Here is a 19733-nt window from a genome sequence, read left to right as displayed (position 1 = left end):
ATCATTAAACCACCGTGGTTTGGCCCTAACAAATTGTTATCAATAGTGAGTGTGGACTTGTTTACAGGTAAATAGTGAGTAAACAGGTTGAGGCAGAATGTGTCCGACAAATCACTGTTACATTTAAGACTCACAAACTCTGTACAATTTGGTCTACAGCTTGTGGGGAATAATCATCTTGCTTTTGTGACAATAGCGGTAAACAGCAAAGAGTCACAGAGTGGGATTCAGATTCTGATTCAGAAATACCAACAACAGATACAAACGATATCTAGCCAGTCCATTGCACATCATAGGGACATTTTGAAAAGTAACACAAAATAACGGTACCTTTATTTCAGAATGAAGGTATCAAAGTATAGACTTTTATACAACAAGAATGCAATATCACAATTATATATATTTTTCATAAAACAATTATAATTCCTACATCTTTTTCTGCTTTCATCTCCTCTTGGTGCTTGGTAACCATTTCCGCATTCTCACTCCTTGTTTTTTCCAACATGCTGACTACGTCATTGGCTTTCTGGTTTGCCAGGGCAAGGCTGGCTTCTGTCATGGACAACCTGTGTAAATTGGATGATTCAGAAAGGTGTGTTAGTGCACAGATTCATTTGCTCTGCTTTGTAGTGCAGTTTCACATTTAAACAGCTGAGGGACTTTGGTTAAATTCACAGAGGTACTGTATCTTCATGAGGTAGTTGGATAGATACATGCTGCTTAAGCGCTTAGCTGCAAAGTTTTGTGTCAAAGTGACCAAAAGAGACAAAGAACTCACAGAAACAAGAATATGAACACTGTTTGCAATTCACTCCATTTTTGAACAATCCAATGTATTCCTCTATATATGCACAAAACAGAAAAAAGGTTGGTACAACTTAAAACCATAACATCAAGAGGATGAGGCCAAACAGTGACTGTACCACACAAGTAAATCTGTAGACAAGTACTTCGATGCAAGCCCTATTAGACACACACGATTACCTTGTCTATGTATAAAGTGGTCCCCAGGCTGTCTAGACCTATTCCCTGAAAACTGAATTTTGCTGTTTCTAAGAGTTAAATCTAGGAATCCAGTGTATGTATGCAGTATGCCTTACTTAGCTGCCAGTGACTTGAAGGCTGACTTTCTTTCCTCCAGTGCTTCTTGTAGCTGACCTATCCTGTGAGCTGTATTTCTGCTGCTTCTTGATAGGGCGTCTTGCTGATGATCCAGTCGATCCATTAACTCTGACATCTTGAAAAAAGTTACAAGAGAGATTTGAGAATCTTTCTCCCGTGTGAGTCTTTCTTGCAAATATTTCCAAAAGTAAGTGAAATAGCTGGCTTCATTTCTGACTCATGCAAACAAATGTCTCCTCCAGATTTAAGTAGCTGACAAAACTTGGGTCAGGACTCACTCAAGTTTATCATACAAAACACAGTGATTCAGATTTTTGCAAGCTTTCAGGCATCTAGAAATATTTCAAAAGTGTTCTACTTTCTGACAACTGCTAAAAATTCCACAGTTGATATGAGAATTTTTCTTCTGTTCTTGGGATACAGTTCCCACCTATTTCTCTCACTCAATAACAGAAGCATTTGAAACACTATCTTTTCACCACACTGCCCTCTGTAATTTGTGAAAGTCCAACTTTGCCACAGCAAACAATGGGACTGTTCCAAAGTTCAACGATTAAAGGGGAGGGGCGTACCTGGTGTCTTTTCTCAGTTTTGAGCTGCCGTATTTCCCTGCTGAGTATTTCCTGCCTGGTTTTGTGTTCATTGGTCACTGCTTCTCTGTCCTCGTTATTGGCCAACGCAACTTCTGCAAGGTGAAAAACAGCACACATATATATTATATCGATCAGCTCAGTATACATGTATCTCAGTGTACTGACTGATATGAGAAAGGATTTCCTTATTGTCCTCTAATGCTTGATACAAAGCATCAAAAGTTCGTTTTTAATGAATGTTCAAATGCTGACCACTATAGCAGGCATATTGAATTGTATTCTGATGTTCAAATGTATTTCACTGGGCAGCTGGGAATGGTATGTACTTACAGAATTACCTATCTGTATCTCTGTGTGTTAAGTGTGTACATGAAATTTCTGGATGACATTTTGGCCAAAGCGATATATGAAGCACAGGACTGCTATTGGAACACTGACTTTGCTTAGAAACACTATGGGCTATTGCTAACGCTGGGACATCAGCAGCTTTCATCAATGGTTCTACTCCGGAATAAAAAGGACGCGATGCGTTCTACAGACTCAGTACGCCCAAATAATCACGTGATGCCGGTACAAACAAACCCACATGTGTACTAACGCGTATGGAAATACACGTACGTCTATGCGCGTTCGCGCACATGGCTTTGTTTGTACCGTGGTCGATTCGAATTCCGGGTTTGGCCTATTCATTGGCACTCCGTGATGTTACATGCCAAACAATGAAACCCTTGCACCCTAAGTTTCTTGTGTACAGGTCCAACCATACAGCTGGATGCAATGCAGTCAGATCAAATATGGGTAGAGAAGCAAGGTGCTCATAAGCAGTAGCTCCATTGATATTGACCAGTATTGGCATAGGAGCAATGATAAAGAAATCTGTGGAAATTCCTCAGTTGATTTGATGGGGTTCAGAAATTTCATTTGGAAAGGGCACATTGATTTAACATATATAACTCCAATCCCATGCTATCATAAAGGGACAGGAACTGAATCACTTCCAACTGTGTATGCACTGACCGATGGCTTTGATGATATCCTGGGGTACATTGTTACCAGTCAGGTCCATTCGTGTCAACGTTTTATTCTGTTGCATAGCTGTGAGCAAGGCTCGCCCGCCAAGTAATCCACAGTTGTTCCACCTTAGATCTGAAACAGGGAGAGAACAATGTGAGTAAAGAACGCAAATTATGATGGTACTATACAACTACAGTCACGTCTTGTCCAACATATATTTTTGTTCCAAATCATGGACCCCCTATAAGGGGTAATGGATATGTTATGATAAGCAAAACTCATTGTATTTAGGGCAGTGTGTGTGTGTGTGTGGGGGGGGGGGGTGCTTCAATTTGATTATCTTGTGCAAATTTTCACAAACTTTATATAATGGTTACACCATGGAAACTGTGTCTACACATGATTATCACCACCATGATTTGTTTTGAAATATGTGCTGTTCCAAAACCTGTCAGCACTTTAAAATCTGAACAAATCCTAATTTTGAAGTCGGATTTTTGCCCTGAATTTTTTCAGAGGGTTTGAGGTTAAGCATTATGAATTTTCAATTTCCAGGTGCATGTTTTAATCATCAACAGCTCTAAAATATAATTTGTTGTTGTTCCGCAGAACTTACCTACAATCTTGAGAGTTGTGTTTCTCTGCAACGCAACTGCCAGTTCACCGGCAGAATCATGGTTTATCTGATTGTTCCGGATGTCTAGCAACTCTAGTGTGTTATTAGCTGCCAGTCCCTCGGCAAAGGCTGCAAAGGAGTTTTCCCACATGCCCATGGAATTCCATTCAATCACCAAGCTAAGGAGGAAAATGAAAGGCAGTATTACATTTTATACATCTGTCACTGAGAATAACGGAATTTTGCTTGCACTAAACAGCCACATGGAGTGCCTGTTATGTATCATTGACTATTTGGAGGTGCCTCCGCGCATTCACTTTTAAACGGTTTTAAGGGGCCGGTTGGATAATATTAATTGCAAGGATATTTCTTATTCTCTGTAAATGTTGTTGCACATTCTGTCAGAAGTGTGTCCTAGATCACGCCCTGTCAATTGAGGTCGAAATGGGAAGAAAATTTTGTGACCTTATATGGAATCCAGAAATGTCACTATGCTGCCAATTTCACACCAAAATGATGAATTTAAGATTTATAAATACTAAGGTTATTGCGAAAATAAATTAAGCAATGCATCAGGAAACTAGTAAAGCATAATGCCCGATGTGAATGACATTACCGGTGAAGTTATGAATATTATGTTAAGATACATGCAATAGGTTAAGTGCCCTACCGTCACTTCATTGAGCAAACAGCTGATGCTGTTTCGTCAAAAAAGCTGCCCCCCTCCAACGTCACCCTCCCCTATTTTGGAGATTAGAACTGCAAAGTCAAATAGTATTGGTCTTTCTGTCTTTAAGTTCAGGGGGACATCATCCTCAACACAAACACCAATACGGTACATATGACTTTACTACAAACGCCCTAAATTGAGGGTGGATCCTTACCTCTTCAGTGAATGGTTGTGTCTGAGCATCTTCCCCAGGGCCTCCGCCCCGCTACCACGTATATTATTGCCCTTCAAATCAAGAGTCCTGGCCGCCACGTTAGAAGACATTCCATACGCTATGAGCCTTATACCTGTGAAGAGAGACAGGGAAGGGTCATCAGAGTGATCCGTTATTGATGGGAGATGACTTCATATGATTTGATGAAATCTACCTATAGGGCTCTGAAGAAGTCAATCAATACTGTCAGGCATTGCACTTGTAACAGTTTTGATTTTTCATGAAGTTGAACATTTTATCTTTAACTTCATAATTTTCCAAAAAGTTGTACTTGAAACACACTCTCACACTGCTTGCAGATGCTATGGTGAAAATTGCATGCAACAATAAAAACAATTGAGAGAATTATAATTTTAGGAATGGACCTAAAGAATTTGGCCAGACATCCTTGATTTTAGATGAAGGGTTTTTATTCTCTGAAATTTTGTAATTCAATGTCTGTTACGGTAACGGTCTTTTATATGTTTATCTCAATTTTCATGGAAATTCTGTGTTATACATTTCCATTACTGTAAATTTGCAAAATCTCTTTAATTGTTTCCAGTTTTCAGTGAGTTATGTGATGTGACTATCATGGACATTTTTATTTCCTGTTTCTCAGACTAACTGTATTTTAATATCCTGTTTCTGGGTTCCCCTAACAAAATATGAATACTGTGATATGCTATTCTTGATCAAAAGAGATTGCCCCTCACGGTACCCTATCACTTTAAGATTTCCAAACTCTCTTCCAAACTCTCTAGAAATCACCAGGCTTGTACGGGCACATGTGACGTGTACAGTTTTCTTGAGTCAAAGGGCTTGGCTCTTAACCTTTTTATCACTATGGTTTGGCCAAAACCTATTGTTATCAGAGGTAATTGGGGGCCTGCTTACGAGGAATTGGGGGTCAAACAGGTAAAGTCGAATTGGCATAGTGGGGCACAGTGATTATCGCATTGTGCACTGCTTTAACACAGCTCAGTAAATTTTCATTTATAACATGAAAACTATCAGAAAACAATGTAAATATTTGAAGACATCATTTTGCAAAGTTTAGGCAAGAGTAGCGCAGACCCAAACTAAATTTTCATTGCACACATTTTAGCAAGAAAAAACTGACATCAACAAAAAACTATAGAGAATATCATATCATTTTAAACATTGTACAGACAATAACCTTGTAGCAGAGATAAAACATCATTTTCTCTTCCCATACATTCCACACCTGTATGGTTCAACGACTGGTAGCAACATTTTCCGCATTTATCTAATCGTCTCAAAACGGACGAACCACGAGCAGACCTACGAGCTCGTACGAGCGAAGTACGAGTGACGTAATGTGCCGTATTTTCAAAGTACGAGTGACGTAATGCAGGTCCCAAAATCGACAAAGTGAGCGTCAAACAGCGTCGAACTCAGCGTTGAAAAAAAAAAGACAAAATAAGATTCGAAATGAACGTAGAAACATGCCAAACAGAATGTCAAAGTGGGGTTCTCAGTACGGGTGCTAAAATATAGCAAATATGCGAAATAAACACGTAATGACTTGACTGATTTCAGATTGAATATAGCAAGTACGGGAACGAGTTCAAAATGTCTTTCACGTGGGTAGGCCCTACTACTGACCTTGCAGCACTATATTAATAACACTATTGACAAAATCTCAACAATAATAAATTGTGGGTTCATCGTAATGGGTATTGCATGCATTAGTGAATTTTCAAAAATGACATTCATAATTGCATATATTCCAACTTGGGTAGCAAGAAAACGGACGACTCTGAGTGACTGGCATTGGGCGTTTGTTCGTGTGCAAACATCGCGTGCAAGTTACAGACGATGGGCGGTACGGTGGGAGTAGGCAATAATAGCGATAAACAAAACGGCCAGTTTAGCCTACCCACGATATTGTAATTCATACGTCATCCACCCTCTGATGTGATTTTCCTCTAATTAACGCCAAATAAATAAATATATTTGTAAAAATACATTATTACGTCGACGCCGACTTCATTGACGTCGACAAATCGACGTCAGCATTTAATACTACGACTGATGCCTGGAACTTATCTACCAAACTGAGTGTAGCTAGGTAAGTTTGGAATGTGATGAGTTGGTTTTGAGTGATGTTTGTTTGTTGTTCAGGAGCGCGAACGAACGAATTGAATATAGAAGTATCGAGCATCGATATCTTGTATGGCTTCTGCAAGTTCCGCGATGACAAACAGGAATATTGACCCCACAGTGACCTGACTATACCATTATTCAATAGGCGGGGCCGTATTCTCAACTATACACACCAATAATAGTGTGGTTCCGATAATGTGCTTTTTCAAAACTTGAAGTTGAATGCGAGGTCAGAAAAATGTTAGTCTTTAAAATCATTGTTGAGTAGAGGTCATTTTCAAATAGACTGTACAATACACACGGGTGCCACAAAAACACCCGCCAACTCATAAAATCCTTCATATTATTCATTGTACACTGTGATTAAAGCGCAGTGGTCGTCGCGCTGCGCATCCTCCTGAGGGGGTCCCCCCTCTGTTGTAAACAAATCCAAGAACGTCGCACATGTTACGGGTTGACTGTAATGTTTGCGATATTGCTGCTTGTTAAAATGGCGGCTGATCTGTCACAAGCATACCAACTAACCACATGTAACACGCAATAAAAGGTCAATTAATCTAAGTTAAATATCTGCTAAATATTGAACAATAATTGCACGCTGGATTGAGATAACATTTGCTCATGATTTTCTTGAATCAGTTGAATGGGGCTCGGCTACTGTTATCGCTCGAGCCATAGAGCTAGACGTACGCATGTTTACGCCAACAGACTATCAACGACCTAGCTCTGCAGCCTCACGGCCTCCCACCACAAGTGGGAGGCCGTGTAACGCCGGTAACACACAGCCCTGTCATGCAGAGCTATCAATGACCGGGCTCTAGTTTTCGACATCGCTAGCAAGGACGAGAGCTTTCATTTCAAGAGGCCCGACAGGAGTACAAAGACAACAACCCAAACTACAGAAATCTACAGCTCGCAGAGCAATGCCCGCTGCAGCAAGAAGCATCTCTGCATCTGTTGCGTTCCGTGGTCTGTATGAACATCCGTGTCAAACCGGGTATATGGCGCGCTACACTCGGCTGTGGAGAATCCAACTCAACTACAAAGTTTACCCCGTTTTGGGGTGCAAACGAGAATTCCGAGTACAGGTATCAAGTCAAGCGAAGGACCTTTCATAGGTCTTCTTGTTATGTGGGGGTTATCTCTCTTGAAAGAGGATTCAGACCTACCCGGCAGTCAGGAGGTACAACAACGAAGTTTGCCCAGCACCGGTAGGCCTGCACAAGCTAGCGGTTGGATCACTGCCATGACCGTGCACAGGACCGGGGCACAGGATCTCTCGATACGTAGATGCACCGTGTAGCCGTGCAATTTCCCTCCCAAATGCCGCGAAAACCCGCTCGTTTTGTCTATTGTTTCCTGTCATTTAATATTTCTAACCACGTAATACTAGGAGAAGTAAGACATGGTGATCAACAGTTGGTTGTGGGCCAAGTCGTCGCGGGCCGGTACGTTATGGGACCGGATGTTCTATATCCATGTACGTCAACCGCGGTGACCGTCTCCAAACAACATCTCCAATGTCCTGCTCTGACTTGCCGATCATGGTCTTGAGTGTAATTTTTGTGTTAGGCATTGTGCTTGTTGCTGGTCTACATATATACGCAATGTTTATCATTTTAGTTATGTATTTTCACTGTACTGTACCATAGCATTGTGTATAACCAGCGTGATCACGCGCGATCAAACCTTTTTGTTCGCTGTATCTGCATGCAGTAAACTCAGCGACATAATGTGCCGAGTGTAGTGTCCCAATGTTCGTAGCTCTACACGAGTTTATAGATAGAAATACACCACAGAAGATCGTTTCCGATCTTAATATTTTACTATTGCATGATGTTGAGTCGTACAATGGCCTTAACAAAGTGGGGAACTGCTCCCATCTCACTCCTATTGAAGTTGAGAAGACTTATGTTTACAACCAGATATGAACTGAAAATGCTCACGTGTTTCATTATATATTGCATTTATGTGCAAGTTTGAACCTTTGCTACATGCTTTGCTATACATTTAAAGTGTTATGATCAACACAATGAATTTCACCACAGATCAATTCTAAAGGTCATTAAGTATTCGAATATGTAATTAGCTGAAATAAAAATAACTAATTTCTTTGAGTACTGTCATTGTATCACAATATAGCATGTGTAATTACCTTTGGTCAAGTCCTTCAAGCTCTATATGCCAAACCGTGAAAGCTTGTTAGCTATTTATGCAAATTATGAATTAGCTGACATGAAAATGCAAAATGACTTTCAATACTGTTATAACCTGGTATAATGATCAATGTACACAGCATGTTTCGCCAAATTTTATCAAGTAAATGCCAGTATATATCCCTAATTTGGAAGGTTCATTAAATATGCATATTGGGAATTGGCTGAAAAAAATGTCAAATGACTTTCAATAATCTTGTATCATAGTATCTTTAATGTACATAGCAAGTTTTGCCAACTTTGGTCAAGTCAAAACAGATAAATATCGCTAATAAATGCGGGATATCGGACCGCAGGCGGGCGAAGATTGCATTATAAGCGCGCCAACCCAAACTCACTGCATGGACATCACATTTACGAAATCGAAGTCCAAAGTCAACTACGTCATTGTTAGAATAAGAGAGGTTTTCCATCACACGGGAGCATACCACCACAAATTTTGCACAGATGGCGTTGCACTGGCATTGAAAAAAGGGTGCATGGGAGCATGGGAACGCGGGCAGTTTCCCTCGCTGTAGGTAGGAAATGCATTGAGCAAGACACACTTCCGGGTTCGCAAAAAAACGAGGATCCCATTTACGGGGCGCTCAAATATAACTATTTGCTGTGATACATAGCAGAGGCGTATATGTTTGTGATGCTGAGAATAACATCAGTAAATAAATGACGGGTTTTAAAAGTTGACGTTTTTTGCGATGAAACAGACTTCTGAAGGTAGCTCGCTTTGGGAACACGTCATCCCGGCCGCTGTCCGCTTTGACCCCAGTAATTCACACTGTTTTGGTCGGCCCCAGGTACCCAAGTCACTTCGACCCCGTCACACTTTTGCCTACATGTCCACGGAGACGATTCAACATGTTCCACAACAAAGCCAAGACAAAAATTGAAAATATCAATAAAATGGCTTCACAAAGGCTGAAATACACGATACTCGATGAAGTATGAAGTTTATGAAATGAAATCAAAATTGACAACACAAGTGTTTGTCTCGGGTAATACCACTTGAAGTTGTTTTTTCCATACAGTGCAGTATTTGTCAGTGACAAATTAATCTTTGCAATACATTTTTTTGCGATGAGCTGGAAATTTGATTAATATCGAGTTAATGTACATAAATATTCGTTATTACTGGGACACGTTTATTTTCTCGATCCGCTATCTGCGGACTACGTGCTGAAGTACATTGACTGTTCATGTCAACGATCGTTTCTCCCTCTGCAGAGTTTCTGTATCCCGTTCAACAACGCTGTACCTCGATCACACGATAGTGACGCTATGTAGCTGTGCAGTATTGAAACTTATCATAAAATGGCCACCTCGTCTAACAGTAACACGTATTGTCGGGATTATCGTACGGAAAAAAGACTGCAAAAGTAAGACTTATGAATCTTCATCAGAATTGAACACATCATGATTGTACACGAGTATCAACCGTGAATGCACGTTGAGCTCGGCAGTTACACAAGCATGGTACGCTACATGCATAGCCCTACGAGTATGGCGACAGTGTCCGGCTTTGGCTACGCCGCCTACCGGAGGTGGGAGGCGGCGTAGCCAAAGCCGGACACTCTCGTCATACTCGTAGGGCTAGCTACATGCACTGCCGCGATGCCGATCGTATGCATTCCAAGGCCTATCCCGGAATTGTTTCACAAACAACCTCAACGGAGAGCAAACATACTTCTATGGACAGTGACGAACACGTTTCTTGGCGAAGCAAATTCAAAACAGTGCAGAAGTACATGAAGTAGGTCATGGCCTTGGACTCTGTGCACGAACCTGATTGGACACTTCAATACCTTTGACCCAAAGTTATCATTCATCAGCACTTCCATGCCATGAGGCTAGGTAGAGAACGTATGTACTCATTTCTGGCGATCGAACAGCGAGGAAACAATCAATTACCAAGGATAAAGCTAATTTGCTAAACGATATTTTATCTTGAATAGTGAGTTGAATGAGTAATAAAATATCATATTTTTAATGTTCAATACGAGGTTGAAACACGGAGGGACCGTGGTTGAAACCAGTGCTATCCAGCTGTAGCCAACCTGGACAAGCACATTTCACAGCGCCCTCAAACAGTCGATTGTTTTCACTTGTCATACGCGGCGTAACAGAAAAATTAAAACTTTCATAACTTCATTAATATCCAAGCCACGCCCACCAAAACCTTTTCAGTTCTAGCCATTTGAATTCTGAAGATGTCTACCAAATTTGACTGAAATACGTTCAGCCGTTTTTGAGAAAATGGACCAACAGACAGACAGACAGACAGACAGACAGACAGACAGACAGACACACAGACAGACAGACAGACAGACAGACAGACATCGCTGCGACATATGCTCACGTGTTCACACGTGAGCAAAAAATTTATGTTTATCAACAAAAAAATCACGCACGCGCAGCGCGACGACCACTGCGCTTTAACATAATGTGGTGATCAGATTATTTCGAGGTCATAAGCTGACTCGCGAGCCACGCAGGTTTTATGTCTGTGAAATCATTGCACTTTCGAATTCGAGAAAGTAAAAAAGATTTACAACGGCGGTAGGTTCAAGTGCATTACAACCAATCGAGGTCGACCGGCGGTCAACAAAATGAGCCAAAACTTATTGTCTCCGGCGGTCTGTCGCCAATCTCATAAACCAAGCCGACGTCAGATATTCTATAGGTGTCAATTATTTGCCTGATTTGCTCTCGTTTTGACTGTTTGAGTTTTCTATACCCGGGTGTTTCGACGGGTTATCACGAAGCAAACGGTAACACCCTTACTATTGTTTTGCGCAGAGTGACACACCAAAAATTGCTGTTTGAAAAGTTTTGACACCTCGTTAACTGATCATTATTCACGATGAGCTCTGTAATGAGAGTGTTACTTTTGTTTTCACAGCCTTACGTACAGGTATTTCGAACATGTATTGTTCGGAAGAGAAACCGTTTCAACCGTCCAATTTCTTTTGGCTTTGACATAGGCCTAAACGTAAATATACGTCAGAATCGGGCGCTATTTATTGCTTTTGGTCATACTAAATTCTGAAGAGAAACTTTCGATCGTCGGATTTCATTTAATTTTCATTAATACGATATTCGGAAGATAAAGTGTTTTGACTGTCGGATTTCATTCTCGTTAATGTATCTCAGTATCAGGCCTTATTTTATTTGCTCACGTGTTTACACACGTGAGCATATGTCGCAGCGATGTCTGTCTGTCTGTCTGTCCGTCTGTCTGTCTGTGTGTCTGTCTGTCTGTCTGTTGGTCCGATATCTCAAAAACGGCTTATCAGATCAGAATCAAATCTTATACATATGTTCAGTTAGCAAATGGCAAGAACTGATTAGTCTTTGGTGGGTGTGGGTTGCATACTTTTTGCTCATTTGCATACTTAATTATTTTAGAAAAAACAGATATACATTAAAAACGACTACACACAATTCGATTAAGATTTACTACAAATGTTGATCACACCAAGATATATCAGCAGTGGGAACCATTAAGGGGTGACATGAAAGATAGTTGCTAATTTGCATATTTAATGAACTTTCCTAAATAGCGATATGTGTCTGATTTAACTCGATCAAATGACCAAACTTGGTATGTATATTAAAGATACTATGATTTAACATTATTGAAAGTCATTAAGCGTTTTAACTTCAGCCAATGCCTAATTTGCATATTTAATGAACTTTGCTAATTAGGGATATATATTTGAATTGACTGGACCAAAGTTGATGAAACTTGCTACATGTATTGAAGTTACTATGGTACAACATTGTTAAAGTCATCAAGTATTTATACTTCAGCCAATTCTGAATTTACATATTTAATGAACTTTCCCAATTAGGGATATATATCTGAATTAACTTGATTGTAGTTGTTGAAATTTGCTATATGCATCAAAGATACTGTGATATAAAATTATTGAAAGTCAAAAGACATTTTTACTTCAGCCGATTCCTTATTTACATATTAAATGGATTTTCATAATTAGGGATATTTATCTGAATTGACTTGATCAAAATTGATGAAACTTGCTATGTACATTAAAGACACTATAATACAATATTATTGAAAGTCGTTAAGCATTTTCTCTTCAGCCAATTCCTAATTTGCATATTTAATGAACTTTCCTAATTAGAGATATATATCTGAATTGATGTGACCAAAGTTGACAAAACTTGCTACATATATTGCAGATACCATGATACAACATTATTGACGATCATTAAGCATTTTTACTTAAGCCAATTCTTAATTTACATATGAACTTTGCTTATTAGGGATATATACTGGGATTTACTTGATCAAAGTTGGCAAAACATGGTACGTACGGTACATTGATGATTATACCAGGTTAAAACAATATCAAAAGTCATTTCACATTTTGATGTCAGCTAATTTATAATTTGCATATCTAATGAGCTTTCACAGCTCGGCATATATGGCTTGAAGGACTTGGCCAACTGTAATTACACTTGCTATATAAAGTGGTGATACAATGACAGCAGTAAAAGAACTTTAATATTTTTATTTCAGCTAATTACACATTTGTATACTTCATGACCTAATTGGTGGTGATTATTGTTCATTATGTTGATCATAATACTTTCAATGAAGTTGCAAACATGTGGCAAAGGTTAAAATTTACACATAACTGCAATATATATAATGAAACACGTGAGCATTTTCAGTTCATATCTGGTTGCTTTCGGTCGTACTAAATTCAGCCTGAGAAGAGAAACTGTTTCAATAACTTCAGATTGTCATGTTCGGACATTGCAACCTCTTCTTTGGTTCTTCTTTAACAGCTTAATGTAACAATCAATGTCTGCAAAAAAGTCTACCATCGTGGCGTATAATAAGTCAGAGTGTCGCGTCGTCTCTAGTCTTGACCCGTACGTACAGACTCGTCCGAAAGTCAAAGCCTAAAAGTATTCCTCCGCACTGCACTGAACCCGCTCTCATGACCAAAAAAATAATCATACGAAGTTCACACCCGCTCCTACTTCCGAGTTTCGAATATACACAGAAAATGTTGAAGCGTTCGTTTGTCGTAAAATCCTTTCACATAAACAAAAAATCTTTCATCCATGGAATGCAACATAGTCCTAGGCTTTTTCATAAAAAATTAGGTCAAAAAGCATGTGTGACTTACGTCACTCGTAATATTAAAGTACGAGGCCGTACTTCTGCTCGTACAATGTCAGTTTCGAGACAATTACATACCTCTTTTCCGCAAATAATTCCCCTTTCTGTTTTTTGCTTTCAGTTTCCCAAATCACATCACAAATTCATTCTCAAAATACGGAATACAATAAATTGCTAACATTTGCTAGCAGTAATATTTATGTAAATTAATAAATATTTGACAAATTTCTTTCTCTTTTTGATTATTTGACACTTCACACTTGGTGGTATTGTTCTAACATACATAAGTGGAATACAAATGTACCCTGTCCTCATTTTATTATTCACCTATCCTTTGATTAAACATATTATGCCTCATATCAAATATATTGTCTGTGGTGCCTGTACACTGTGTTGAACAGTTAGAGTGTGATAGCTGTAACAGCTTGTTTTCCTCAAATCCCTTCACAATGGATGTCCAACCAACTGACTCAGTAATCCCATTTGGTAACAAGAACGTACAGTTTCAAAGTACTACAATCCTGTAAGACTGGTCTGATCACAATTTGAGGCCTTTTTTATAGAATACTAACCATAGGACCACTCAAGGCTCAGGTTTTTAGTCTAAATAAAATAGGAGTACAGTAATCCACTGTCTGAATTACAGTGGTTTGCATTGAACCATTGTCATTAATATATTGGAACTAGACATACTGTCTGAATTGAGGAGTTGTCAACACTGTCAGGTGTGACTATCATCTAAGTAAAGGTAATATCAGTCGATTGGAAAAAAATCAACTCCGTGAAAATTGAAACACTGTCTTAAAGGAGGTCAGATGTAGTCAAAACAATCTGACAGATAAGCACAAATGATTATTTCAAATGATACATTCAGGAAAGTTGGCGGGATATGTGGTGTTGTTTTGACTATGAATGACCACCTTCCCAGACAGTTTCAACTTTTGCAGAATTTATTTCTGTATTATTGATTGACATTACCGCCTAGACGAAACTGACACCTAACAGTGTCCACGGCTCCCATATTGCTAACACTTCAATGCAAACCACTGCTTACAGTGAGAAAGAATACACCGTTATCAAATCGGTCTCCAGTTTTTCCCATGAATCTATGCAAATTTCAAAACCAAGCAATCTCCTAAAATTTTACACAAGAGTGTATCAATTTTGAGAGAATGATTTTCCTAAGTATCATCAAAGTTCCTCGCACCATCACAATATTTTTGACTGACAAGTAGCATCTGCATCTTGGGCAGAAAACTGAAGTATATTGAAAGTTTATTAAAAAGTAAAAATCCAAGTTATCCAGCTTCATAGCAGTAGCAATGCAGTCCTAAATGATCTGACTTGTGAAAACCCTGCTAAACATGAGATGCAATATGTAGAAAATTTAAGTCATGAATACCTTCATCTCCTATCATACAGTCTGACAGATTCACTTCAACAAAGAGTCTGTCCCCTGACAGAGCTTTGCCAAGCACGGCACATGTCTCCGTTGAGAGACTCGTCGTGGACAAATCAAGACGAGATCTTGAAGACCCTGGGCTGTGTTTTGATGCTTTGAGCAATTCTACAACGGATTCCTGTGGCTCCACATGATTGTCCTTGCACAGGCGAAGATACGTTGCTTTGAATTCATCCATTGTTCAGAGCCCTGTTCACCTGGGATGAGAAACAAAGCAATCCAATTCAATTGGAGTTAGATGATAATTACAAGCAGGAAAGCATTGCCACCAAAAGCTTCCTATTCACTTGCTATTCATTTTCTCTGACACACAATGAGCCTGCCTGCAAATGACGTTATTGTTCTCTTGTTCATATGCAAAAATGAATATTTTTCTACAAATTTAGATTACATCTTTGGAAATTACACAAGCAAGAATAAAACCATAATAACAGAATAGGCAACTGTCAATGTTTGGATGAACTCTAGAAAAGACATATTAACAGCTCACTGTAGAAACAGCTACACAGGCAACACTTGACAAATTTGTCTGAATTCTAGGAGCAGTGGCCGAAGTCTCGCAGGATGCAGCTATATTTACTCAAAAACCTGCAATCATAAACAGCTCTGACATACATTATTCAAAACTTAACAGACGTAATAGCACCTTGTTAACTTTCCAAAGAGATGCTGGTATACGTGTATATACACAGCTCAGCTGTAGGGTGGTATTGTGACGGTGAGACTTGTCAATATTACAGTGTTGGAAAAATATTTGGAATGAGATGATATTCTGTGAGAGCATTTTATGCTTCCATGAAACGGTATCTGTGACTCTAACATTTGAAAATGTCAATTATGTTCTCAGCATTCTCAGCAAATTTCCATCTTTCATATCCCCAGCCCTTCATCCTAATTTCTGAATTAAAAATATTAATTCTGTACTAAATTGTATTACTCATACCAGTGTTCTCCCCAGAGCTATTATAGAGTGGTGGCCGCCACTCTATAATTTTTGGTAAACAATAGAAACTCATTACCATAACAATCACATTTATTGTTATGCAAATTAGCCGCCACTCTATCAGAAAATCCTGGGGAGATCACTGCATACGTTCACTTAGACTGGCACCATTGGCCTATACTGGGATCTTCAATTTTGTTCATTTACCAATATATTTAACAGGGGGCCAGATGAATGATTATGTTATTGAAATTACTTAACAGGTCACTTGTACAAGTTTATAAAAGCATTCATAAAATATTGTTTACTGTGAATTCATATATCAGTGAGTGGACCGTATGTTAAACACATAATGAACATAAAGTTCAAACACTAACAACTTTAAACAGGTAAATAGACTGTGAACAAAATGCCAAATGCCCCTCCTGTCCTTTAATTCACTTTTCATATCCAAAGGTTCCATCAATGTACACAAAACATCACAGCAATTTCAGTGGTTTCCTGAGCTATTTCAGTACTATGGATGGCAAGTGGGTGCATATTTTATCCAGATTTACAGCAATCCTAGGGTTTTGAACTTGTTTCGGTCGATGAATTTTTCATTTGGCCAAATTATAAATCATCTTGATTTATAATTGTAAAATTGCCATTTGCTTCGCACTATATGTGTGGTTTTGACCCCTTGATTAGTTTCTAAGTGTTCAAAATAACCATGTAGTTAGGTTCAGTTACACTATCTTGTTCAATGGCTATGCTTGGACTAGGTATTTCAGAATTTTGGAACTCTGCCAACTTTAGAGGTGTGGACCCCATGAGGGACTTGGTCAGTACTGTTTAATATGTGTATGGGATGATAACATAAGATAAAGTGAATTTTCTCGATGGTTTACAGAAATACTTTCAACATCAATGAATCAGCCAACAATATGTGATCTGGCTGAGCTTTCAGAATATTTTCGTCTGGGGATTGAGGTGTGCTAATAGTGCTACCTCCATGGTCAGGGTTATCAAGTCTGTACAAACCAGGGAGGTACTATCTGTGCTGCCTGCGTGGTACGTAAGATGTCCTCAACGTATCACGTCTGAGTTATTTTGGCAAGTGTTATGACCAGGCAAATTTAGTGCAAATGCAACAAAAGAAACTCATCCCCGACGCAGCCAAAACTAAAATCAGCCTTTTTTCCATTGGTTTTCGGTTGAATGCTACAGATTACTATGGGTACGGTAAGATGAAATTTGAGTTTTTCGAAAACTGTCCGACCCTTTTTCTTACCTGTACTGTACCTCCATATTCGATGATAGTATGTACCCTAGTCTCAGATTTCAATACTTTAATAGCACAGGCAATTGGCATTCTTACATGTAAGTCGTACGGAAATGATACGTCGACACGATACTTGAGCATGTAAATATTTTCTCCCTTGCAGTATACCAAATATGGAGGTACAGTACAGGTGGGGATAAGAGTCGGTACAATTTTCGAAAACCTCAAATTTCATCTTGCCATGGTACATTGTTGTGTTGATTCGACACTCATTTCTAACTCTCACGGAAAAGCAAACCAAATGGAATTTCCTAATCAGTGAAGTCGGCGCTCCGGTGATTATAATTGTATGAAAACATAAACACAAGCATGTTTTAACAAGTTCATAACGAACATACCGAAACTGCCTGGTAGTGGTACTTAAGCGAAGCAAAATATCCGTACGCTGCAGCTGCCAATCGATCCCGAGCACTTTTGATCCAGATATATATCGAGAAAGCAGAATATACGTTTAAATATACAGCAGGACTCGCAAATCACTCGAGGCGGTGCAGTAGAGTTCAAAACACGTAGCGGACGCCATATTACCATTCAGTATGCGCGCGCACATATGCAGAGCTGCTCGAAATCTTCTCGAAATCTCGGCTCGATGGCGAGATTGACACCTGGGCGTTGCTGATCGCTATTTCGGATGGTTGCGTGATTGGTCTAGTCAATGAAAAGAGCAAAGGCTCATTTGCCTATGTAAGTTAAACAAATTGAAGCTCAAAATTTATCAAACAATGACGGTGAAGATTGGCAGAACTTGAGAGTCAAACGGAGTGACTACCATCGTTGCCATGGTAACTAAAGACGCCATTGACACTATTCGAAGTTCAAGGTTGATTTTCCGTATATACTTGACTGTTTTGATAGTAAGAAATCGCAAAGAGAGCGTCATATAAGCATGCGATTCGTTGGAGGGGGATTATGGTGGCGACGGTATCAATCAATCAATTAATCAATCAAGATTCATTTCACTCGACACATGTAGGCCTACATGAAGATACATTGCAAATGTTAATGATGACTGTAGGAAGACACTCCTGAACTAGGAAGTCTTCTTTTATTATCACGTGTTTTCATAACATGTGATGAAAAAGTGGCTTTCTCATTCTGTTTTGATTAACAGTAAATTTTTCCTTTGACACAACACAATACAATACAATACAATACAATACAATACAATACAATACAATACAATACAATACAATACAATACTGCTAAAAAAAACACTTAAGAAGTGCGGTAAAGATATATATATATATATATATATATATATATATATATATATATATATATATATATATATATATATATATATATATATATTAGATTAGAAAGAGTCCAAATTAAATTTATCAAGTATCTTTGTTTCCGAAAATCGATGGCTTACTCAAGGGCTCTGTATAGTAACCTATGTTATGAATTTCGCCTCCCCACATTGGAGAACAGGCGAAAATTTTTAGACACTCTTTTTCTTTATAAAATCCTTCACTCAGTTTATAGTGTACCAGATGTCCTTGCACAGATTCATTTTAACGTTCCTGCTTTTACATTGCGTCGTGCTGTTCTTTTTAGACCAGTGTCAGCACGTACGAATATCTTGAAACACTCATTTTTATCACGATCTCAGACATATTTTAATTCTATCTGTAACAAGCAAAATTTAGATATTTTAATAACTTAAGTAATTTTCGTCATGGATTAGTAAGATCCTTTTTTCTGAATGATTACTTTTATCTGGATGTTTTTCTGTGTGTCTTTCGCTGTGTTGCTGTTTTTTGGTTATTTCTTATGTGAATTCTCCTGTCTGTTTGTTTACGTTGTAACTGTTATATATTTTTCGTTTTTGTATTATATTTTTATTTTCAAACGAACCTGTTATTGGGGCAACCTGTTGGTTCGAGATTAATAATAAAAATAAAAAAAAATAAAATAAAAAAATAAAATATGTATATATATATATATATATATATATATATATATATATATATATATATATATATATATATATATATATATATATATCGCTGAACGCGCGCGGACAGATTTTAATGAATGCGCTGCTGTTGTTGCAGCTTGTAGTCTGAGCCATAAATTCATGCGAATTAGTGTGACTTTAAGCAGCCATTGTAACACTAGCAAGTTTCATTTTCATCGTTTGTGCGGAAAATGTGGACAAATATTTATTTATACATATCAATGAGAGAACAGTGCCATCACTTGCGATCAGCGCTATTCGCCGAGGATCTGTTA

The 19733-nt window shown here is 38.6% G+C and overlaps 1 protein-coding gene across 1 annotated transcript in view; it reads right to left on the bottom strand.

Annotated features, from left to right (window-relative positions):
• Positions 1-18047, bottom strand: part of LOC139151411 (leucine-rich repeat-containing protein 45-like) — a 30712-nt gene extending 12665 nt beyond the window's left edge. The window contains exons 1-8 of the mRNA XM_070724194.1: positions 17834-18047; positions 15169-15425; positions 4230-4362; positions 3346-3524; positions 2733-2861; positions 1695-1807; positions 1101-1237; positions 431-566 (exon numbers count right to left, since the gene is read on the bottom strand). Of these exons, the coding sequence (XP_070580295.1) occupies positions 431-566; positions 1101-1237; positions 1695-1807; positions 2733-2861; positions 3346-3524; positions 4230-4362; positions 15169-15406 (1065 nt within the window). The 5' untranslated portion in view covers positions 15407-15425; positions 17834-18047. The remainder of the gene's footprint in view (positions 1-430; positions 567-1100; positions 1238-1694; positions 1808-2732; positions 2862-3345; positions 3525-4229; positions 4363-15168; positions 15426-17833) is intronic.
• Positions 18048-19733: the final 1686 nt, after the last annotated feature.

This window comes from Ptychodera flava, chromosome 15 (assembly GCF_041260155.1).
Source record: "Ptychodera flava strain L36383 chromosome 15, AS_Pfla_20210202, whole genome shotgun sequence".
NCBI lineage: Eukaryota > Metazoa > Hemichordata > Enteropneusta > Ptychoderidae > Ptychodera > Ptychodera flava.
Note: the sequence above shows the minus strand (reverse complement) of the source record. Positions and strands in the feature narration are given on the sequence as shown.